At 43.8% G+C, this 23,498-nt stretch overlaps 2 protein-coding genes across 5 annotated transcripts; one reads left to right on the forward strand and one right to left on the reverse strand.

Moving 5' to 3' along the window:
• Positions 1–22: 22 nt before the first annotated feature.
• On the forward strand, positions 23–11,119 carry CGREF1 (cell growth regulator with EF-hand domain 1). Of its 2 annotated transcripts, XM_051976300.1 has the most exons (7): positions 23–1,775; positions 8,371–8,446; positions 8,962–9,063; positions 9,241–9,306; positions 9,428–9,498; positions 9,612–9,736; positions 9,926–11,119. In XM_051976300.1, exons 2-7 carry the CDS (start codon positions 8,376–8,378, stop codon positions 10,553–10,555), a joined length of 1,065 nt encoding a protein of 354 aa, XP_051832260.1. In that variant the 5' UTR covers positions 23–1,775; positions 8,371–8,375; the 3' UTR covers positions 10,556–11,119. The 2 variants fall into 2 exon arrangements, with proteins under 2 accessions (XP_051832260.1, XP_051832261.1); XM_051976301.1 differs by lacking the exon at positions 8,962–9,063 and having other exon boundaries at positions 29–1,775.
• Positions 11,120–12,670: 1,551 nt separating this feature from the next.
• On the reverse strand, positions 12,671–22,980 carry KHK (ketohexokinase). 3 transcript variants are annotated; one of them, XM_051976303.1, is made up of 8 exons: positions 22,848–22,980; positions 19,894–20,010; positions 17,253–17,387; positions 15,704–15,776; positions 14,924–15,070; positions 13,422–13,510; positions 13,077–13,234; positions 12,671–12,965 (listed from the first exon to the last, which is right to left on the reverse strand). In XM_051976303.1, exons 1-8 carry the CDS (start codon positions 22,937–22,939, stop codon positions 12,880–12,882), a joined length of 897 nt encoding a protein of 298 aa, XP_051832263.1. In that variant the 5' UTR covers positions 22,940–22,980; the 3' UTR covers positions 12,671–12,879. The 3 variants fall into 3 exon arrangements, with proteins under 3 accessions (XP_051832263.1, XP_051832262.1, XP_051832264.1); XM_051976302.1 differs by lacking the exon at positions 17,253–17,387 and adding an exon at positions 16,940–17,074 and having other exon boundaries at positions 22,848–22,978; XM_051976304.1 differs by lacking the exons at positions 19,894–20,010; positions 22,848–22,980 and having other exon boundaries at positions 17,253–19,863.
• Between the last annotated feature and the right edge of the window lie 518 nt (positions 22,981–23,498).

Genomic DNA, 23,498 nt, shown 5'->3' on the forward strand with positions numbered 1-23,498 from the left:
GGGCCCCGCCCCCGATGGTCCTCGCTGGGCCCCTCCCCTACAGGAGCTCTAGCTGGTGGACCCAAGTACAGTAGAGCAGAATGCGTGGGAGGGGAAAGACCCCGAAAATGTCAAAGAAACTAGGCTCTGAGGGGGCCAGCAGGCCCCAGGGCACGCAGGGATTGAGTGTCAGAGCCGGACCCGAGAGCCCCCAGGGACCCTGGAAACAGACGCTAGACCCGGCTTCTCCGTCAGCCTGGACAGCTGGACAAAGGCAGCGGGGATGCGCTTTACCGTGAGGTCGGCTATCCGTTCAGCACAAAGCCCTCATCCCTTGTCTTGTCTCTTCCCTCTCCTTTTTTCTCTCCACTCATCCTTTCCCTCCCTGTCTCTCGGAATTAGGAAGGATTCTCCTTCCCCCACAAGCTGTGCCACAACTCGCAATCACGTGATCGCGCGGTTACACAACCCCACACCTAGGGCTCACACACAAGGACTCAGATCACACAGTTACATGTCTGATATATCGCAGTCTCTCTCACATACATAGAAGCTGTGGCCAAGTTACATACTCAAAAACACACCCCTCCTCCTCGCTTCTTTCTTTCCTTCTTTCTCTTCTTCCTTCTCTCCCTCTTTCCTTCTTCTCTTTTTCTCCTTCCTCCCTTCCCTTCTTTTTCCTCCTCTTTTTCTTTCTCTTTTCTCTCCTTCCTTAACTTTTCTTCCTTATTTCTCCTTCCTCTTTCCCTCCTTCCTCCCTCACTTACCTCCTTTTTTCCTTCTTTCCAATCTTCTTTTCTTCCTTTCTTCCTTCCTTCCCTCCTTCCCAAGCTCCCTTCTTCCCTACCCTCTCAATCCTTCCTTCCTTTTTTCCTTTCTTCCTTTCTTCCCTCCCTCCCAAGTTCCCTTCTTCCCTACCCTCTCAATCCTTCCCTCCTTTTTTCCTCCTGTTTTTCTTTGCTCCCTTCTTTTTCTTTCTTCCTCCCTTTCTCAAACACACATCATCGCTCCCACACAGAGGCAGTGACTGCCCACAGAAGTCACATAGTTACAAAGCCAATGTAACATCCTCCAGAGTCTGCCTTTATCAGGTACACATGGAAGCAGTAGCTGCACACTCAACATATCTTCCACAGTCTGTCTGTCTCACATAGAGATGCAGACACACAGTAGTGAAAGAGTGGCACGTATACACAGCCAATGTAACATTCTCCCCTGTCTCTGCTTCTACATTCATCACACAGAGGAAGTCATGATTATACAGCCCAAACAACGGAGCTTTCCCTGCAGACACAACAGATAGAGCGACAGCCCTTGCGCTTCCCATCAGCAATAGGCTACACAGTGCTGTCAGATGGTTATACATCCTCAAAAGTGACAGCCAGCAGGGCATAGTCACATCCCCAACTCAACACCTCCCCCCACCCCGATCCGCGCCTGCTCCCCTTCGTCTCTTATCTCATTGGCACACTCGATTAAACACAGAGTACATCTCCCCAAACGCTTTTCTAGCGAACTGGTAAATTGGAGGGAAGATGCAGTCCGGGGTGTGGTGGGGCGGGGCTCTCTTCCAAGTCCCGGGGACTAGAGGTCTGCTGAGGTCTCCTGCTTTCCCTCTGCCCCGCGGCTCCGGGCAGGGGCCGTGCCCGTGCCCGCAGCGGGGAGGGAAACGCTTGGCGACGTGGAGTGGCCACGTGGAGCGGACCTGGGGCGGGGATCAGCCGCGGCTACAGCGCGGCAGGCGAGACAAAGCCAAGGGGGCTCGTGGCAAGCCAGCACAGGAGCTCCCACAGCAGGTGAGTCTGGAGCGGGTCAGAAGTTCCCAGGCTCGACGAGGGGGCCGGGCCACCCACAGGGAGGTGGGGAGGTGGGAAGGGTTCCACCGTTTATTTGGGAGAAGGGTAGATACCAAGGAGAGAGAGTGTGGGGGACTGACCGTGACAATGACAGTGACAGTCAGGGTTTGTGTGTTCCCTTATTCAGTGTTACAGAAGGTTTGAGTTGGGCAATAAACATACCATATAGCTAATAGTGTGATGCCTCTGAGGAAACGGCCACAGCTGATAAAACAACTAGACTCAATTAATTGATGTAAAAGATTTAGAACAAGGGAAGTGATAGCACCATCATTTTCTGGTCAGACCTGAAGCATTGTTTCCACTTCAGGGGTCCACATTTCAAGACAGACATTGATAAGCTTAAGCATATCTAGAGGAGGGTGATCCATGATGGGGGGAGGATAATAGAGCTGGACACCAAATAATAATAGTATGACGGTGTTGATATTTATATAGTACTTTCAGGTTTGCAAAATGCTTGACTTAAGATTATCTCATTTGGTTCCCGTGACAACTGAGAAATAGGTACTTTTTAAATTAATTTTTATTTTAGTTTTTAACATTTACTTTTATAAGATTTTGATTTCCATTTTTCCTCCCCTTTTCCCCTCCCCCTCTTCTAGACAGCAAGAAATCTGACATAGATCATATATGTACAAAATTATATTAAACATATTTTCCCATTAGTCACGTTGTGAAAGAATCAGAGCAAAAGGGAAAAACCATGAGAAAGAAAGAAAAAAATAGAAAAGAAGATGCTTCAATCTGCATTCCTACACCATAGTTCTTTCTCTGGATTGGATAGCATTTTCCATCATGAGTCTTTTGGAATTGTCTTAGATTATTGTATTGTTGAGAAGAGCCAAATCTATCAGAGTTGATCATCACGGTGTTGCTGTAATTGTGTACAAAGTTCTTCTGGTTCTCTGCTTACTTCACTCAACAGTGAAGAGTCTTCCCAGGTTTTTCTGAAATCCACCTGCTCATCAGTTTTTATAGAACAATAACATTCCATTGCATTCATATGCCACAATATGTTCAGCCATTCACCAGTTGGTGGGCATGCTCTCAATTTCCAATTCTTTGCCATCACAAAGAGTTGTTATAAACATTTTTGCATATATGGATCTTTTCCCTTTTTATGATCTCTTTGGGATACAGATCTAGTAGTGGTATTGCTGGATGAGAAGGACAATGTTTGATTGTCCTTTGGCCATGGTTCCAAATTGCTCTCCAGAATGGTTGGATCAGTTCACAACTCCATCAATAGTGCATTAGGGTTCCAATTTTCCCACATCCTCTCCTAACATTTATCATTTTCCCTTTTTGTCATATTAGCCAATCTCTGATAGATGTGAGGTAGTATCTCAGAATTGTTTTAATTTGCATTTTTCTAATTGATAGTGTTTTAGAGCATTTTTTCATATGACTATAGATGGCTTTAATTTCTTCACCTGAAAAAGTACCTATTCATATCCTTTGCCCATTTATCAACTAGGTGCTATTATTAATCCCATTTTACAAATGAGACTGAAAAAAATTTAATAATTTGGCCAAAGTAAGTGGCTACTAAGTGTCCAAGGTGGCATAGAGAATAGAGTACCCATCCTGGAATCAGGAGAAGCTGAGTTCAAATCCCACCTCAGACACTTATTAAACTGTGTGGGCAATTTGATTGACCCTGTTGTCTGACTTGTTTGACATGACTGAAAAGACTGAACGCTAATAACAACAATAAATGTCTAAGGCACAATTTGAATTCAATCCTTCCTAACTATAAGTCTAGCTCTGAGATCCACTGAGGTCATATGAGAAGCATTTAAAGGATCTGGAAAACAGCTATGTGAAAAGTTATGTGAATAAGGGCTATCACACAAACAGGAATAAAATTCTGTTCTAGAGAACAGGCCTAGGGTCAGGGAGTAGAAATTATGGGAAGGCAGATCTCAATTCAGGAGTGTTCAGGGAGCCAATTCTGAAGTGTTCCACTTGATGAATGCCTATCAGGGATGCTAAAGATAGGTTACTGAGTTTCAAGCCCTTATAACTTCTCAACAGGGCTATTGCATTAGCCTTCTAATTGGTCTCCTTGCCCTGATTCTCTCTTCCTTTTCCAAGTCATCCTATACCTAGCTACCATAATGATTTTCCTGTTTTCCATGTCTGGAATATACTTGTTCCTCACCCCTAACTTTAGAAACCCTTTGTTATTATTTAGTCATTTCTTTGTGACTCCATTTGGGGTTTTAGATATTGGAGCAATTTGCCATTTCCTTCTCCAGCTCATTTGACAGATGAGGAAATTGAGGCAAACACGGGTAAGTGACTTAACCAGGGTCACACAGCTAGTGTCTGAGGCTGGAACTGAACTCATGTCTTACTAATTTGAGGCCTGGTGCTCTATCTACAGAGCCATATAGTTGCCCTCTAAAATCCATAGTTTCTTTTAAAGTTCTCAATTCAAGCACTAATTTCTAAATAAGGCCTACTTTGTCTCCTACCCCTACCTCAGCTGCTAGTGCTTTCGTTTCTGAAACTATTTTGTGTTTATTTTGCATCTACTTTAATAGGTATATGTTGTATACCTCCCCCACTATAAAATGCAACCTCCTTGAGAGTGATAACTATTTCATTCTATCCTTATATCCTAATGGCCACAATAATGCTTGGCACATAATATGCCCTTAATATATATGCTACTTGAGTGATTTAGAAACCTCTAAGGTACCTTCCGGTTCTAAGATTCTGTATTCTTGAAATACTATGTTTATGAAATAAATTCTCATTGAGTACTAACCTTACAGAGGATTAAAAAATAGATTAGTCATGGCTCCCTTCAGTTTAAAAGGAATTTAAAACCTGGTAGGGAAGATAAGGTATCTCCATAAATGACTAGAGTACAAGGTAGAATGTGAGAAGTGTCATAAAGGACAGTATTCAAAAATGCATTTTGAACCTGAATTTGAAACATGTAGATTTCAGTGGGCACAGATGAGGATGAGAAGGGCATTTCAGACAGAGGGAATAGAACAAAACAAAGACCTAATCAAGAGAACAATTTATACAGCAAACAGCCCTCTTGTAAAGATAATCAACTCTGAAAGACTTAATAGCTCTGATTAATACAATGACAGACCAAAATTCCAAAGGACTCAGATTGAAACATGCTCTTGATCTCCAGAAAGAGAACTGGTGAACTCAGAGTGCAAACTGAAGCATATTTTTTTTGGTCTTTCTTTTCTTTTTCTTGGAACATGACTAATGTGGAAATTTGTTTTGTATGTCTATAATATAATATTGATGATAGATTTTGTTTTCCTTGCTTTCTCAATCAGTTTGGGGAGAGAGAGAATTTTGAAGTAAAAATGAAATAAAACTAAATTTAACTATTAAAAAAAAGTTCAAGAGTAATAGACATCAACAAAGAACTGTATTGCAGGGATGAAGATGGTCATGGGGATTCACATTGACAGCTAGAGCCCTTCATTATTTAGTATTCTTCTGATGGGAGAAAATGAGGAGGATCCCTATCATTTGGTAGACACCTTGTGGAAATTTTTGAAAAAACATGGAGAATGAGTAGACATGGAGGAATTGTAATATGCATTGTTAAAGAGGACTCTCAAAATGATGAGACCAGACCCAGCTGAGTCTTTGAATATTTAAATATTACTTTGCCATTTGGTATATTTCCTACCATCCCCTGATGGGGTGAGGAGAAAAATTGCTTTTAGGAAATATAACTCATCATTAGTAACAATTAGCAGTCAATAAGCAGAACATCTAAGGATCTATGTATTTTTCCCCCCTGGGAAATTAAAAAATAACTTAAAAAAAGATAAGGTGTATTTGGGGAAAACAAAAGAAAGCTGTCATTGTGGATAGAGGGCCAATATTTCTTGTCCTTTAAGTTTTTTTTTTTTTTTTCTTTCTGCATACTCAGGAGGGTAGTTGCCAAGGCTAAAATTCTCATCTCCCAAGATTTCAGGTTTCTGGCTTACTGGAGAAACACAAGAACAAATGAAGACAGCCAGGGACTCATTGTCACTTAGACAGATAACTGTTCTTGCTGCTATGTCTTGAATTGTATGTAACCATTTCAGTTTTGGTGCCTCCCCCTCAACATGCTAATTTAGTCCAGGAAAGAACTAGCAGAGTCCTAAAAAGAGAACTTCCTTCTCATAGCCAACTAAGGGGAGAGATTTCCTCCTAACTTTTTGTTCAATTATTTTTTGACCCAACCTCAACCATCCAGAGAACAAGGAATTAATCCATCAAGAGTGTGAGTATCATATGCCCTTTAGCAAGGACCAGAGATGCTCATAGAAAGGAGCCAGAGTATAGGCCTAGAACTATGTCTCAGTCTCTTCCTTACCTATTGTTTTCACTCTGTGACATCACTGAGATCTACCTTCAGATTGAACACTTCCAATGATAGAGAACTCTCTATAACTTTACCTTTCATTCCATTCATTAAGAGGATGTTTATTCAGTTATCAGATTAATATGGGCAATCATTGTTAATTATATGAATACAAGCATATATGTATATTTACATATATGGGGATGAAGAAGGTAAGTGGGTGGTGATGGGAAAAAGCTGGACACCAAATGATTTATATAGTACTTTAACGTTTAAAAGATGCTTTACATAAATTATCTTATTTGATTCTTACAACTCTGGGAAGTAATTATCCCCATTTTACATATGAGGAAACTGTGGCTGAGAAAGGTAAAATGACTTGTCCAAAGTCACACAGTAAGTATCCAAGGCAGACTTTGAACTCGGGTCTTCTGGATTCTAAGTCCATCATTAGATGCATTTCATAAGAGCAGAACTAAGGTTATGAATAGGTGGAGGCATGTGGTCTTATGGATTCTAAGGAGACTCCCTTCAATAAAACTGGTCCTTTAGAGTTGCAGATATTCCATCTTTATAGATCTATTCCTTTGAGTTAACAAGTGTTCTCTCTTAAAACATAAATTCTCCTAGGCAGGTAGCCCTTTGAGAGCTTATCACACTTTAATCATTAGATTCCTGTTAATTGCCAGCTGAAGTTCTAACCCCAGAGAATGGAAGTTTTAATGGGGGTTGGGTTTTGAATGGGGAAGAAGGGAAAAAACGGGAATTTTAGAGGCAGTATATTATCCTTGGATAGAAGTTTGGGTGGGCTATGGAGAGCTCTGGATAGTCAGATGGCAGCTTTGGCCCTTGAGGCAGCCAGGGACAGAAAATCCTTCTATTTGTTACATTATATTTATATTATCATTTCCTCTTAATATGATGTAAACTTCTCGAGGACAAGATCTATTTCATTTTTATCTTTGTTATCTCCATCACCTAGCACAGTTCTTAATATATATATATATATATATATATATAGTATGCACTAGCTATAATAATAGTGATAATAATAATAATAGTAGTAATAGCTAATGTACTGTGTGCTAGGCATTGTGTAATTATAAGCGCTCTTACAATTATCTCATTTGATCTTTACAACAACATTGGGAGGTAGGTGCTATTATTATCATCCCAATTTTAAAGATGAAGAAACTGAGGCATAAGGGTTAAATGACTTGCCTAGAGTAACACAGCTAGTGAGTATCTGAGACAGGCTTCATGCCCTGGTATTCCTGAGTCATAAAAAGTCAGAACTTGTTGGAATTGTAGAGATTATTGGTTCACAGTTCCTTACAGTAGTGACAGTTTCTGTTTTAGCCTCTCAATTTTTTCTGTCTCTCAGACAAGTTTATCTCTCTCCTAGTCTCTATCTTTGTTTAAGTCTTTATCTTAACAATATTTACGTCTTTCTATTTTTTCCCCCTGTATATGTCTGTGAATTTCTTTTTTTCCTGTCCTGCTCTGTTTTTAGGTTCTTCTACCCCAGGAGTAAGGTTAAGGCAGAGGAGCTTGGGGAACTCAAGACAAGTAAAGTGGTAGAGGAAGTAAAGGAGGTAAGTGTCCAGCTATTTGGTAGCAGTGAAAAGAATTTTGCTAAAGATATTGATCTTCAAATCAAAAGATATTTTCGTTCTAATTATGCCACTAATTAGCAGTGTAACCTCGAGGTAACTCTCTTCCAAGTTTCTCACCTCAGAGCCTCAGTTTCTTCATCTGCAAAAAGAGGGGGTTGAATTAGAAGATCTTTAAAGTCCCTTCCAGCACTAACTTTCTGTGGTTCCTCCCTTGGTCATCTTGGTCTTTACCAAAGACAATGGTAACTGGTCCTTGAGAGGAAGAATTATAACAATTGGTATTGTTATGGCACTTTAATATTACAAAGTGTTTTAAATGGCAATGATCCTGTTAGGCACTATAGGTGTCACTATTTCCTTTTTATAGATGAGGAAACTGAAACTCAGGAAGGCTATTAAAAAACTTGCTCACTAATCATATAGCTGTTGTCTTCATGGAAGGATTTGAACCCAAATGTCTTCTGATTCTAAATTCAGTGACCTTTTCACTATACTACACTGGCAGTATAGGTGTACAGGAGGTACAGTAATTCCACTTCCTGACTCTCTGATCTTTGTCTTGGTTCCGTTTCAGGGAAAATGTTGTCCTTGTTACTGTGGCTATGGCTGGTACCAATGGATCAGGCTGCTCCCAAAGATGGGGCTGCCAGGTAGGTGGGGAAAAGAGCACATGTGGGGTGAGGGAGGCAAAGGTATGGGGCTGGGAACAGAGAGAACTGGGGAGCATCTGAGAAGGTGGACTTGCCAATCTACATCTGTGGCAGTAGTTTCTACATCCTGAGAGTTCTCTGTTCAAGTCTACATCAAAATTGTGTTGGCTAATATTTCCTCTGTAACCTACAAACCTGAACGAAATTTAGTCAGCCCTTATCCTCATTCCACCTCCACTATCCAGAGAGACAGAGAGAGGAGACAGAAGACAGAGATAGGAAGAAGAGGAGAAATGAGAGAGAGGGAGGGAAAGAGGAGGGAGAGAAAGAAGGGGAAAGAGAGAGAGAGAGAGAGAGAGACAGACAGAGACTAAGACTCCGGGGGGGGGGGGAGGGAGGAAGAGGGAGGAAAGAAGAGAGAGAGTGTGTGTTCCAGGTCACTCCAAAAGAGGGGAATACAGACTAAAGTTGGAAGGATACCTAGAGGATACCATTTTAACCTGAGGCCCAAACAGGTTAAGTGACTTGCTCCCTCAAGATTTCCCAGATGGGAAGCAGCAGAGTTGGGATTCAAACTCCAGGCCTCTGAATGAACCAAGGTTTTCCCCTCAGGACTGGTATGTTCTTTTTCCTGGGTGTCTATCTTTTGGGACCCTGATGAGAGGATCATTTTTCACTTATTTTCTTAATGCTGAGAAGTATCTTTGGCTGCTTGTGGCTAAGAGATTTGGAAAACACCCTGAGGTGACTGCCCTGGGCCTCATAAGCTGCTGGTCTTTTGCCTCTCTCTCCAGGATAGAGGCTGAAGCAGGACTTGATCTGCCATCAAACCCCTTTCAGTCAGGCCAGGAGCAGTTTGGGTAAGTAAGCTGGGAAGGGGAGAGGGAAAAAGGTGAGGGAAGAGTCCTGTAGAGCTGGCTTCTGGGAGCTGGGAGCCTTTAGTCTCACCTCCAAGTGCTAAATCTTCTGTTGTTCCAATAGTTTATTGCAGAATTACCTGAAAGGACTGGGCCAGGCCTCTGGGGACCTGGAACATTTGAGCCGAGAACAGGGTAAGCTTGGGCCCATAAAGATGGACAAGAAGGGGAGTCATTGTTCCCACATCCTTCTACAATCTTGTCCTCTTTCACTTCAGCACTTCCCTGACCCCGCCTCTCCTTTGCAGTGCTATTATATCTCTTTGCACTCCATGACTTTGATCAGAGTGGACAGCTGGATGGCTTGGAGCTTTTGGCTATGCTCAAAGAAGCTCTGTTTCCTGGAGCCCGAGCTTCATCTTCTACAAGCCAGGTATGGATTCCTATTTGAGGCCTCTGGCTGGAGAAAAGCTTTCTGTTGTTCATGCCCTCTGTCTAGGCCTTTGGGGAGTCATGGTGAATCCCAGAGCAGGAATGCTAGTGATCCTGGGGACATCTCAAACTGTTTTAAGGCCCATCAAGTACAATTCCTGGCAATGACAACCCGGTTGTATTGCTACAGGTGATCAGAGTGGTAGACAAAGTGCTGGAAACCCAGGACCTGGACAGAGATGGACTGGTGACACCTGCAGAGCTGCTCACCCTTCCTGGAGGTGCTCTGAGGTACAAAGAACCACAGGTGTCCTCTGTTTCACCTCAACGCTCAGAAATTGTTGGCAGTCCTGCCTTGTTGGCGATAAAGCTATTAGAACAAGGCACTAGGGAGGCCATGATCCAGGAAGAAGTCACAGGCCCTGGAGGGGAAGATGGAAAGAAAGCCACAGATCTTGCACAAGAGGCTAGGAGCCCGGGGGAGGCCGCAGGTCCTGGAGAGAATGACATGATGGTCACAGACTCTGAGCAAGAGGCCAAGAGCTTGGGGGAGGCCACAGGCCCTGAAGAGGATGGAAAGAAGGTCCCGAACCTTGAGCAGGAGGCCAGGAGCTTGGAGGAGGCCATAGGAAGCCCTGGAGGGGAAGTGGTTTACCAAAGCGAAGCAGGAGAGGAAGTCAAGGGTCCTTTAGGGGAAGTTGGAGAAGGGATGGAGATTATTGTGGCCGAATTAGAAACCCTAGGAGAACGTTTGGAACCTGGAGAGGTTCCAGGTGAGTTTGAAAGGCATGCAATTCAGCTGGAAAATGATGAAATGTGAGTGTTAGGATTAAGTCACAGTCCTGGAAGCTTTGCTCCTACATGAAGACATCAGACAGGTGTGTGTGTGTGTGTGTGTGTGTGTGTGTGTGGCAGAATATCAAAGTTGCTGGTGCTTCCCTAGAGCTCCTGTCTCAGCCCATCACTGCTCACTCCTTTCCTGGTTCTAACCATGGTGGCAGTCTTTATTTGGCTCCTGGAGAACACAGTCACTAATAGTGACTACCATCCTGAAACTCAAATGTCATCCCAGAAAAAGCAGGTAGCTGCTGGGTCTGGTCACAGAGCCCATTGACTGGTGCTGAATGAGCAAGAAACTGAATAGTGTTTGTCTGATGATGCTTGCCCACATGTCTAGTCCAGGTGAATCAATACAGTACATGGGCGAGGGGCTTTGGGGAAAGGATGAGTGGGCAAATGGCCCTAAGTAACCCAGGGATGCACACATCTGTGACCTCTTTATAATATAAGTCTGAGAGAGTCTGAGCTAAGCTAGCTCCAGACCAACCTGTGAAATGGAAAATTCTCTATGGTGCCAATAAATACCCTTCAATCCCTCTCCTCATTTAGTTGCACTTATGCTACCTCTAAGTGCCCACCATTCCTTTCTGGACCTATCTTCTCCTTTTCAAACCCCACCTGTCCTGCTTCAGTGCTCCCAGGATTCTGCTCTGCTCTTTTAAATGTATTCCTCTTCCCAAGTAATCCTTCTAATGATACCCCAAGCGTCTAGAGCTCTTAATAATGTATAAAAAGTGCTTTGCTCACAACATCTTTGCAGAGTGGAGAATATTGGCTCACTTAAGATTGCTAAAGTTTTAAAGTCTTGTTTTACAGAATAAATTGCAACTCAGTGAGCATAAGAGATTTGGCCAAGATCATTCAGTTACTTAGTGGGTGTAAGAGAAAGAGTTTAAATATGAACTCAACGCATACTTAAGGGCTGCTTTTAACAGAAGGAAAAGATTCCAAAAATGGGGCTTGAGGCAGGCCAGTCAGTGAGGAAAATATGTGAGAACAGAGAAGTTTGGACTCCCTAAACTTCAAGCCTGTATGGGGAGCCGTCTATACAACTTAATTGTAGAAACAACTGCATCAAGGCCAGTCTGAGATAAGCTGACCGAACCAGCCCAGGCTCCTCAGAGTCCTTGAGGTCAGGGATGACCTGGACTTATCTAAAGGTGTTAGGAGTTGATGAGGCCTCTCTCACAAAGAAGCTTTTTCCCCATGGAGAAGTAAAAGGCAACTGGTCTCTGCTAAGCTCCATTCAGGAAATCATCATCTGAGTTCCAAGGGGCTCTGAGGCAACCTGACAGATGTTTATGCATTTTTGGGGGGGGGGCAAGCATCTGGATCTTGAAGGGAAGAAGGGGCCAAGGTCAAGCTATTTTTCATCATGCAGGCATGTCACCTGAGCCAAACAGTGGATAAAGTTCTGGAGCAAGGAAAACCCAAGTTCAATATATCACCTCAAAGGTGTGTGGCAGGTGACTTAACCTGTCAGTCTCAGTTTTCTTACTGGTAAGAAAGATAATAGTAGCACCCACCTCCCAAAGTTGTTGTGAAGTTCAAGTACTCTGCAGACTTAAAATGTTCCCCACACTTGGGGAACTTGAGATTTTGTGGCAGCCCCTCCTACTTGGAGGACAGCTTTCAAGAGGAACAGTGACCTCTCTGCTGATGAGCCTCCAAAGGCATCCAGGCCAGACATTGGACAGCACAGTGACTGAGCCTCTCCCTCCTTGAAATTTGTTCATGTTGGTGAGAATAGGAGCTTGTGCTCCCCCAATTCTGCCTTTGGGGCTCTCTGGCCCCTTCTAGGTCACAAGGACATATTTCTCTTAGTGAAGGAAAGTGCTAGATAAATGCAAATTGTTTTTTTTCCCCTACTAGAGTTTCAGATGTCAGGCAAAAAAGAATGTGCCCTAGCATCTTTCATGAGCCCATAACATAGATCATATGCCAAGGGGTTTCTCCTGTAGGTGGGCTCTGGCCTGGGGCAGGGGAAGGTAGTCTTGCCAGGATGAATCTGAGTATATCATATACAATACTTGCAATGTCTCTAGAACCTCCAGTATTAGCCAAGTTTAATTCCTGCAGTACACTGAAAGTAAGATACTGGATTGATAGAATGTTTATTTGGTTTAAAGAGGGAGATAGCTGAGAACCGAGATGTGGTGGGGCTAAAGAGCTCCAGCCTTGGCTGTATCTGCTCTGTTAGATGGATGGCCGTGACACCAAAGCAAGCAGAGACATGCAGCAATGCCCTGGCTCCCTTAGTCCCCTAGAGCCGGCTGAGGCTGTGCCCTCTGATGTCTGATGCCTTCACACGATTCCATCATAGCCTTGTATCCCACACTTCTTGCCTGCTATTTGGCAACCAAAAGTCAATGCTTCTTGCATGCTTTTCCCTGGAGGAAGGACAAGTAGCTCAGTGGCTCTGTGAGCATCCACCAGAAAAATCCTCGGCTTCACCAGTATAGCCCTTCCCTCCACCCTCCCAAATCCCTGCCAGCACTCACCCTGGGAAAGGCTGAAGATGACAGAGGCATTGAAGGTGTCTCCGGCCCCCAGGGTGTCCACCACTCGGGGTGGTGGGAAGGCATCAGAGTGCAGGAGCCGTCCATCGGGGCCCAAGGCATCTGCTCCCTTCTCTGCCCATGCACATACTAGCACAGCCCTGTAGAATATGCCATTCAGCAGAGGAGAAACTCAAGAGAACTCAAATATAGAAAGCCCCAAGGTACAGACAAGGCAGGGTATTTCCAAGCACACACACCCCAATCCCCCTGTGCCTCGTGACCCTGGATTATTGCAAAGGAATCACCAAGGAGGGCCCACCCTGCTCCAGGCTGTTCCCAGCTCACCCTTTCCCCACACGGCTGTACAATCCCTTTAGGGTTTCAGCTGCTGACTGAAACCCCATGTGCTTGGCCACGTCCTTGCTGACAAAAACCTAGTTAAAAAGGAGACAGAGGAGAACTGATTAACCCAACACCAACCACTAACCCTGTCCCTGTCTATTCAACTGTAGCACTTCTGGACTGTCCCCGGCTCACCCTTTGCCCATGTGTGTACAATCTTATACAATCCTGTGTAATGAGAGGTTAACAGGTTAAAGTAGAAAGGTCATTGGACTGGGAATCAAAAGTTCTGGGCTCAAGTTCTAACTCTGAAACTTCTTTAAGCCTCAGTTTCCTTATCTGTAAAATGGAGATAGCAATGCTATTTTCATAGGATTGTAGTGACTATCAGATGATACACTTAAGAAAGCAATTCCTGAACCAAGAAAACCATTTTGCAACCATTAAGTCTTATTATTAGGTGGACTTCTTGACCTATCTAGTCATGGGCAGTAGCCAAAGGACACCGTGGCCTTTCTCCAGGTACATGCTTCAAAATAATTTAATTCAACACATATTTACTCAGTTTACTAAGTGCCAAGCATTGGAGATACAAAGATTAAAAAAAAGTGAAATGATTCCCGCTTTTTAAGAAAAGCTTTTATTTTACTGGCAAATGGAAGTAGCTCCTCTGATAGCAGTACTCAGGCTGATTCCTAATTAAAAGTCGGTCCTAGGACTTCTGGACGAGAATTTTGAGACATTCTGGATCTCCGATTTATTAGAGGAGAAAAAGATGAATTCAGTTCATTTTAGATCTGTTAGGATGTTTGCAGAACACATTAGGGCCCCCAGATTAATTGACAATTTAAACAGCGCCTGGATCTGGGGCAGAAATTGATGGCTAGAAATTGTTCCCAATACTACCAATCTGGCCTGTGATGCTAGCTGCCATTTCTCTCTCCACCCTACCCTCCAATTCTGCAAGTCGCTTTGATCTCCAAAGAACAAAGTCACCAAGATCGGAACTTTGGGACATGGGAATCCTCGTTTGCACTTGGTGGGCAGAGATACTGGGTACTCCCCAGGGGCCGTCATATATGCAGCATAATATGCTAACATGAAGTTTTTAACAAAAAGTCAACTTCGGGATCAGGGTCTGGGATTTATTTGACACTAGCAATTCTGTTCTTCCTTTAATTCTCCCTTTCCCACACATTGCAGGATTATAGGTTGAGAGTTGTAGAGAACCTTAGATGCTCTTTAGTCCAACCTTCTTCTGTAGATAAGGAACTGAGGCTTGAGGGATTTAAGTGATTTGCCCTAGGTTACTCAACTTACAGGGTGGGATCTAAGCAATCCAGGTCTTTCCGTCTCCAAATCCAGCACCCTGTCCATTATTTCTAGCTCTCAGGATCCATCTGCAGGGCCCAAGTCAGGGGTAGAATTCAGCAGCCAGCAATAGGGGTCGGTGTTCTCCCAGGCCATGGTAGAAACTAGCAACTGTGGGCTCCTAAAGCACTTACCACATCCCCATAGGCAAAGAGTTGATATAACTCTTCTCTGGGTTTCTCCACCTCCACAGATGTCCTGATCTGCTGTTCTCGGGGAAGCCTCTTGTTGTGCTGCTCTATCCGCTGCAGCATCTTGACTTGTTCAGATGCATTCCTGCCCTGGGCAGGGGTAAGAAGCAGGGAGAGGGGATCAGTCCACCTTCCCTGAAGATCAGGGGAACATAGCTTGTGGCTCCAACCTCAGCTCTCAGGAACACCGACCACTAGCTTGTCCCAACACAGTCACAAATTGTCTAATGGGAGTCCTTGGGGGGAGGAGGGGGAGAGCTAAAGGTACTGGGTAATAGGCCTAGAACTTCAATCTGATCAAAAGATGACTGTTACCAGTTCTCAAAAGGCTGCCAAGTATGTCAGGATGAGCTCCAAAAGGCCTCAACCTAGGAAGTTAGGCTTCATGGGCATAACTAAGACCCACTCTGAGCTCTCTGCTTCTACCAACATAAAATATAGGTTCTAGTCTAGAATCAAAAATCTCCCCCTGGCAAATCTTACCTGACTGTCCAAATTCAAGTTTCACTAATTTGAGATTCAACACATGACATTTTTAGGGGTCTATTTCCTAGGAAATTCAGTCTTGGTTTTAGGGCTCCAAGCTTCAAGACTAGTTAGCCCTCACCATGGCAATGACACATAGACAATTAATGGCCACAGTCCCTGCATCTGTGTTCTTGGGAAAGAATGAAAAAAGGAAAATGTTAGCCTGAGTCCCTAGAGACTTTAAGTAGGGCTTACCTCAATGTGGATCCACTTGTACCGGTTTAAGTCGACTTTTTCAAAGTCCTTGGCTGACACATCTGGCAAGTTTCTGAATAGTAAGTGAGGAATGGAGGGAAGAGAGAGATGAGATGTAGAATAATCAGAGAAAACTAAGAAGCTTGAACCTACTATCCTAATTCTTTAGTGCTAGCAATATGGCAAAAAAAAAAAAAATAACAGCACTTTGCTGAAAGATCAGACACTCGAGAATGAGGTATTGGAAAGAATCTGCTATTTTGAACTTTCCTGCCAAGATGGGGTAATCCTTACATGTGTTCTGACATTTACCCTAATAAGGCATTAAATTCAGAATGCAGTGTTCAATTGTAAACCAGGCATTTTAGGCAGTCCCCACAAATCATGTCTAGCTCTCAGAGGGACCTGTTAGGGACTGAAGAATCCCTGAAATAGCCATTTGTTTATGGGTTACCTAGGCAGGAGTTAAAAGAGGTTTAAGTTTATTTTCAGGTTAGGGAGTGAAGTGCGAATAGCTGGAGGATCTTGGGCTCTAGACATTAGCTACTAGTATAATCCCACCTATAGTCAATCCACTCTCCTAGAAGGTGGAGTTTGAGAGAAAAGGGACTTTATTGGTAAGGCAGTTATTGTCCACTCTGTAGCACAGCTCTCATTCTCTAATCCCAGGCATCTTGAGGCAAATACTGGAAGCTAGTACTAGGCCCTAGGAAGGGAGGATGCCTCTGCCTGGGAACCCTTTGTTCCAAGCACAATGATAGAGCATAGTCTCTTCTAAGAGAGCTCTCTGTGGATATCCCAGTCTCAGCGGGGTGTCAGGATGCAGGTAACATAGTTCTGAGATTGGCCCTGGCTACTAAGAATGAGGGAAATGGGCTGATCTCCCCAAAAGTGGATGGGTACATTGTTCTCCATTATATAACATCCTGCTCTCCCCAAACCCCAAATCTTTAAGATAATCTTTCTTTACCCAAATGCAGGAGCCGATTAGCTAATTATGGAGGAATCAGAATACAAATTAAGTGCCCACCCATCCATGTACTAAGAAAAGGCCAAACCACCAGGTTTACCAACATCCCCCTCAGCTCCCCTCCAATCCCCCCAACTTTGCCCTAATTAGAAATGATTCAAAATCACTTTCTGGCAATTTTAAGCAAGGAGAAAGCCAGGGAAGTGGACAGCAGAGATGTCCACGTTGGCCTGTGATTGGTGAGTTGTGCCAAGGACTAGCCTTACGTGTCATAGAGGACAATGGTACGCGAACCATTGGAGTTGTTGACGATGCAGCAGGAGCAAGGTGTCTCGCCCTTGTTCTGCCATACCACTTGCGACACATCCACGCCCCGATACTTAAAGTCAGTCACCAGGAAGCTTGGGGTGGAGCATAAGGTCATGGGATGCAGGGGGAGACATAGGTTAGAGCCTATGAATGGCATGGCCCTCCCTTGGGGACTGGAAGCATGTCCTGGAACACCTGGGGCACTGTCTGGCTAAAGAGTCCTAGCCTGATCCTGGGCACATCTTTGTTGATGGGAACAGATGTACACACCTGTTAGCGTGCAGGATGGTACGGCTGCCAGTGGCTGCACTGATGATGACAGTGGAGATGGGAACGGAGCCCACACGCTGGGGGACTGTGTAGCGTAGATCCACAGAATATCGGCGAAGGTCATCCAAGACAAAGCTGCCAGGTGTGGGGGGAGTACCACACTGGAAAGCTGTTTGATAAGGGGCCTGGGGCAGGAGGGGAGCTGACAAGAACACCTGGGGCCCTGGAGAGCAGATAGATAGGAGAGCAAGCAGAGCAGGCAAAGGCATGGGGAAGGAAACCTAACCCCTCACCCTGGAATCACTCAGGTCACCTACGAGGCAGGAAAGAGCCAATGTGGAAGCAGCTAATTAATGTATGAAGAGGAAAAGTGGACAGGGCATGGGGAGGGTAGTTAGGATAGCATTCTTCAGAGGAACACACTTAGATAAAACAAAATCTGAACTCTTCCTTTAGTTCCTATGGTCTAGAGAATTCTAAAACCAAAGAAAACTAAAGCTGAAAGGGAGATTATCTCGTCCAAACTTCCTCATGTTACAAAAAAAGAAGCCAAGACCCAGAGACATTTGAAAATAATAGCTGACATTTACATAGTACTATGTGCCAAACACTAGGCTAAACACTTTACAAATATTATATTTGATCTTCACAACCTGCATAAATGCTATGTTTATCTTCATTTTACAGAAGAGGAACTTGAGGCAAATAGAAGCTAAGAGGTTTGCACAGAATCATCCAGGTAGTGGATGAGACCATATTTGAACTCAGGTCTTCCTGATTCCAGGCCCAGCACTCTATCCACTAAGCCACCTAGCTGCCTCTTATCCTTCTGAGTACAGTCCTGCTCTTTGCCAAAATCTCAACAGAATTAATGATTAATGATCAAAGTGATACTTTGTTCCCCAGCTTGAATCCACATGAACACCCTGATGATATTCTGGCAGGACATTGCCATTCCATTTTAGGATACACAAGCTCAGCTGGAAGATCCCCCACCCACAGTGGTTGATATTTTGTGTTACATAAGTATTTCTAGGGTCTTACTCATTCAAAAATCCTGCTTATGGCTCTGTCCCATAAAGTTCATTTCAAGCCCTGCAATTGTAAAATCCTATTCATTTCCTTTCAGGAGGCATCAGCTCTTTAAAGGACTGCTGTTTCTTCCTTCTCCCCTACAGCACGTGGTGATATCCACCACCACTACATACACACTTTAAGCAGCCAGCTACTAGACTAGCTGTATTACTGAAATCAGTATCATTTGCTTCAAAGTGGTCCCAAGAGGTCCAGACTAGGCCTCCTAGTCTGAGGGCCTAAAACAGAGTTGTAAGCCCTTCTCTAGCTCCCAAGGAGCTTTGGATCTTTTCTGTTCATGATTTTTTAGGACTCCCCAGAAGTTCCAACAGCCAGTATGAGCTTGGCCCCAAATCTAAAGGTTTGGTAAGAAATTAGCTTTGAAATATGGCAAGAGAAAACCTGATACCCTGTATTCACTTCTCTATTAGTCACTAATTATTTAAGATTTCTCAAGCCATCTTATTCAAGTTGAATTATATCCAAAGCACAGGGATCCCTTCTGAGATGAACATTTCACTCACACAGGGGGTACAAAGGGCTGGTGCACCACAGCTCGGTAACCTGGCAGATTGCCCTACTGCCCACATTGGGCAAAGTTTGGGCCTCACCTTTCTGATAAACACTCACTAAATGTACTGAGCCTCAGGTCAAAGGGCTCTTGGGTACTTGTAATGTCTGACAAAGGGGCAGGACAGACCACATGCTACAATAATGGTCAACTGATAGTGGGGAGATGTAGAAGTTACAACTTTACTATGTACTTTGTGGATTACCTTGGACAGGTCCCTTTCAATGGTTCAGCATACTTAGCAGCAGGGTATTCTAAACATGTTTAGCAAAGAGGAAATGCTCTTGTTTTTCCCCCCTCAGCCTCTTCACAGATGTTTACACCCAAGGAGCATAAAGAAAGGAAAGGGAGAGTGCATTCTAATCCAAGAAGTACCTAACCTAAGATTAGCATATTAGTTCAAGAGTTATATATTCATTCACTGCAACAATTTAAGAAACTATTGTATATCAAATGTAGTATTAGGTACTAGTGATACAGAGACAAAAATCTTAAGTCCTTTCCTTCAGGGAGCTTATGTTCTATTAAAGATTTTTTTTTAACAGTAGAAACCATGTTGATTGATCTGAAAAGAAGCAGAGAAACAGAACAGGAGAAAAAAAAAACACCCAGCAATAGGGAATAGCTAAGGAAACAAGCAAGGGCAAAAAGCTAGATATCTCTGGAAATAAAGCCTTAATAAGCAGAAGACTCGAATTAAATATTCCAGGAACTAAAAATCTTATACAACTGTCCGCAGAGATACCTTTTTCTTCCATCTTCCTACCCCTCTTAAAGCTACAGATGGATCTTAGACATTGTTTAATTCAATTTCATTTAAAGAAGAGACATTTGCCAGAAATGGCAAATGAGATCCTTGAGAGAGCAAAATTTATAGTCAATCTTTGAGGACCATTATTTTTCCCCTCCTATATGGAGACCTTCAGTAATATATCTTCCTCCATCCTTATTATAGAGGCTAACTTTCCTAATAGGTCAGATTTTCTCTATACTCACTCAGCAACATGCCCAGGCGCCAAGGAGCCCATGAAAGCACAAGGAGCTCCTAAAAGGGAAAGGATGGTACAGGAGTTGGAGGCATTGCCACCACGCTGCCATCTTTGGGTCAGGCACCTAAAAGGAAAACAAGGGCCACTATTTTTAAAATCCAGCACATTAATCTCCCACATTCCATCCTTACTCAGGGCAGAGAGTTCCATTTTTGTGTCTCTAGCTCCAGCACTCCGCATAGCCTTGCAACCTAGTAGGTATTTAATAAATGCATGTTGAATGAATGAATGTTTTATTAGAAAAAAGAGGTGAAGCTAACCACTGAAGAGGGCTTAGGTCTCTGCTTTCACAGTAGCTCTTAACAAAGCTGGGCTCAACAGAGTCTTCCATGGATTTCAGGATCAGTTTGCTCTAATGTGTGAATTAGCTGCAGGTCTCCTCCTGACATCAAGTGTGACCATCAGACATCCAATCTGGCTAAGTCCCTAGTGTCTGTCTGGCTTTCACTTTCCCTTATTTTCTCTACATATGATGAGCCACATCTTTCCATGAATAAAAGCTGAACTGGATTGTAACATTTGTCTGGTAACTGCATCAACCCCAGTGGATTGAAAGAGTCAAAATGATTTCAAAAAAGGTAATTTGCAGTGTTGAATTTGCAATAATTTTTTCCTTGGAAGAATATAAATTTATAATATAAACCAAGGTTCAAACTATTTAAAATTAGAAACTCAAGCCAAAGAACAGCAATTTTTTTTTTTAGTTTGTAGATGAAAAAGTTGAAAGGTGACCTACCTGTTAAGGTAGATTAAGCAGGAATTTCACAAAATGTTATCAGATGGAAGTTACTTTCTGTTTTCACAGAAGACTGAATAGGAGAATGTTAATTCAAATTGAACTTGAAGGGATTTCGATTAATTAGAACATTGCCTATACTCATTAAAGACTGCCTTTTATTTTCAAAACTTTTTATATTTTCTCATTAATATAACAACTCTAAGAATTAGGTATAACAATGATATCTATTTTACAGATAAAAAAACTGAGAAGTTATAGTTGGCTAGTGGCCCTGGAGCCCAAGAGTTCTGACCCCCAAGTTTAGAATTCATTATCCTCTGAAAATATGAGGCTTGTTTTTTTTTTTTAAATAACTTTTTATTGATAGAACGCATGCCAGGGTAATTTTTTACAGCATTATCCCTTGCACTCACTTCTGTTCCGATTTTTCCCCTCCCTCCCTCCACCCCTTCCCCCAGATGGCAAGCAGTCCTTTACATGTTGAATGGGTTGCAGTATATCCTAGATACAACATATATGTGCAGAACCGAACAGTTTTCTTGTTGCACAGGGAGAATTGAATTCAGAAGGTATAAATAACCCGGGAAGAAAAACAAAAATGCAAGCAGTTTAAAATATGAGGCTTGTTAAGCAAGGAATATTAAGGAATCTTCTGGAATCTTATTCTGAGATCTCTCTCCACAGGGATAAATACATCTAGGCAAATGAGAATAGGTTAATCATAGAATCATCAGTTTAGAACTGAAAAAAATTTTAGTTTCTAGTTCAATCTTCTCAATTTACAGATGAGCAAACAAAGGTCCAGAATAGTTAAATGACTTCTCCAAGGGCACAAAGGGAGTAAACTAGAATTCAAACCTGGGTTTGACGCTAAAATCCAACATACTTTCTACTGTACCATGCTTCTCTGGAGAGCCCTTCTGGGATTCTATGCTGATAGTGACTATAACATTGGCCCAAGGTGGTCTCGGACAGTGACTTTCAGGAGACTATTTCTGCCAACCGCCTACTTGGTAAATTCCTCAGGGATGGATCTACCTTCTCTAATGTGATCAAATGGTCACTCAACCAGGAAGCATCTTAGGCCTTAAGTGGCTGATTGGACACAATCTTCCTACTGTGCCAGTTTCTCCGTGCTTCACTCTCAAAGATAACAGTGAATGTGTAACCTCAAATACACTTCATGAGGTATATTTAGAACTGGAAAAGAGCTTCCAGGTCATTTAGTCTACAACCCTCATTTTACAGATAAGAAAACTGAGGACAGTGTCCTCAAGCTTAGGCAGGATGTAGCAATTCAAACTATCTAGGGACTCCAGTTCAGGTTGAAGAGGGAACCCCAAAACTGAAAATCCTTAAAGGAGAAAACCTCTTTCGACTTTACCTCAGTGATGGACTCCACCTCAAACACAATTTCATCTTTATTATCTGGGTGGGATCCAAAACCCCACTGAATTCAAATCAAATTAACCCTAGTTGAAACTCATTGAGAAGTCAACCTGGGACTCTACCCATGAGTCCCCTTCAGCTAGTAGCCAAGGCCCCTATTATAAAAGAGCCAAACTAAAACCCTCTCTTTGCAGAGGTTCCAAACATGCCAGCCCTATGCTTGGCACCTCAAGGAGCTTCTGCCCACTGGAATATTGTTTCCAGTGCCCTCTTCTATCTTCACCCATTTCCTTAACTAGACTTTAATCTTACTTCCAATCCCCATAACAAACCTCTTTTATCAATCTAGGTTTTCGGGGCTGTAAATTCCTTTACAGAGAACTGCTTGCGCCGCCAGAGAGGGAATCCTCAGAACTCCCTACTCTTGCCCCGCCACTAACAACCCTAATTTCATTTGGGTGCCCCAAATCTAAACCTCATCAAGGTCACTTTCAATGACACCCTGATGCCCCTCATCCCACTGGAACCGGCCCAAGCCTGAGTGACTATGGGAATTTCCCTATTGCAACTCCGGGGAAGTTCATGAATTCGGGAAAAATGACCAGCCTGAGCAAAAAAGATGCTCGGTTTCCATCGGAAACTCCCGGATCTCTCGTCACCCTTACAGATCCTGTGTCAGATGCGTGTCTGACACGCACACGGAAATCTTCCCTCTGGTTGAGAGTTGGGGAGGGAGGTCGAGGCGTAAGGCGTGGCCGATCCGAATCCCCTACCTGCTGTCGGCATCCTCCTCGGGGTACTTCTCCACTACATTGATGATGTCTAGCACCACAAGCCCCACACACAGGATCTGCTTTTCTTCCATGAGTTCGGCTACGCTCTTGCCTCCAGCAGCATGCGCAGCCTCTTATCCCGGGGTTTTCCCGACTCCGCCCCCCAAGGAGCTCCTTCCTCCAACCCCTCCCCCTTCCTCCTGAGGCACCTCCCCCTCCAATCTCTCTGGTCTCAGCCCGGCTCTCGGAAGCCCCCGGCTTTGGCCGGTTCTCCCTCCGAGGTGGGGAAAAGCCGAGGCGAATGCCCTCGGGTCAAGTGCTAAGTCTGCATACCGCTCCAGCGTGTAAGTCCCTGCGGCGTATAAGTCCCTACGGCTAAGTCCTGACCCGCGCCCTCTTGGCCTTCCTCCAATCACAGCAGGGCACTCACCCCACGTGAGAAAACAAACACCCGCTTCCGCAGCCCACGTGATAGAGAACGGTCCCTTCCACTAGACCGAGCGCGCCCCCTGGCGAGCATCTTCGACATCGCCGACAGCCCTGGGGAGCTTTTCTCCCATAGCCGGACACCGAGACCTCTGCTAGGATCAGGACCCCGGACAGCAAGCGTCCTGGTGGCCTGACCCCGCTATCCCCGAGCTCCCTCTGCAT

The sequence above is a fragment of the Antechinus flavipes genome, chromosome 2 (assembly GCF_016432865.1).
Source record: "Antechinus flavipes isolate AdamAnt ecotype Samford, QLD, Australia chromosome 2, AdamAnt_v2, whole genome shotgun sequence".
NCBI lineage: Eukaryota > Metazoa > Chordata > Mammalia > Dasyuromorphia > Dasyuridae > Antechinus > Antechinus flavipes.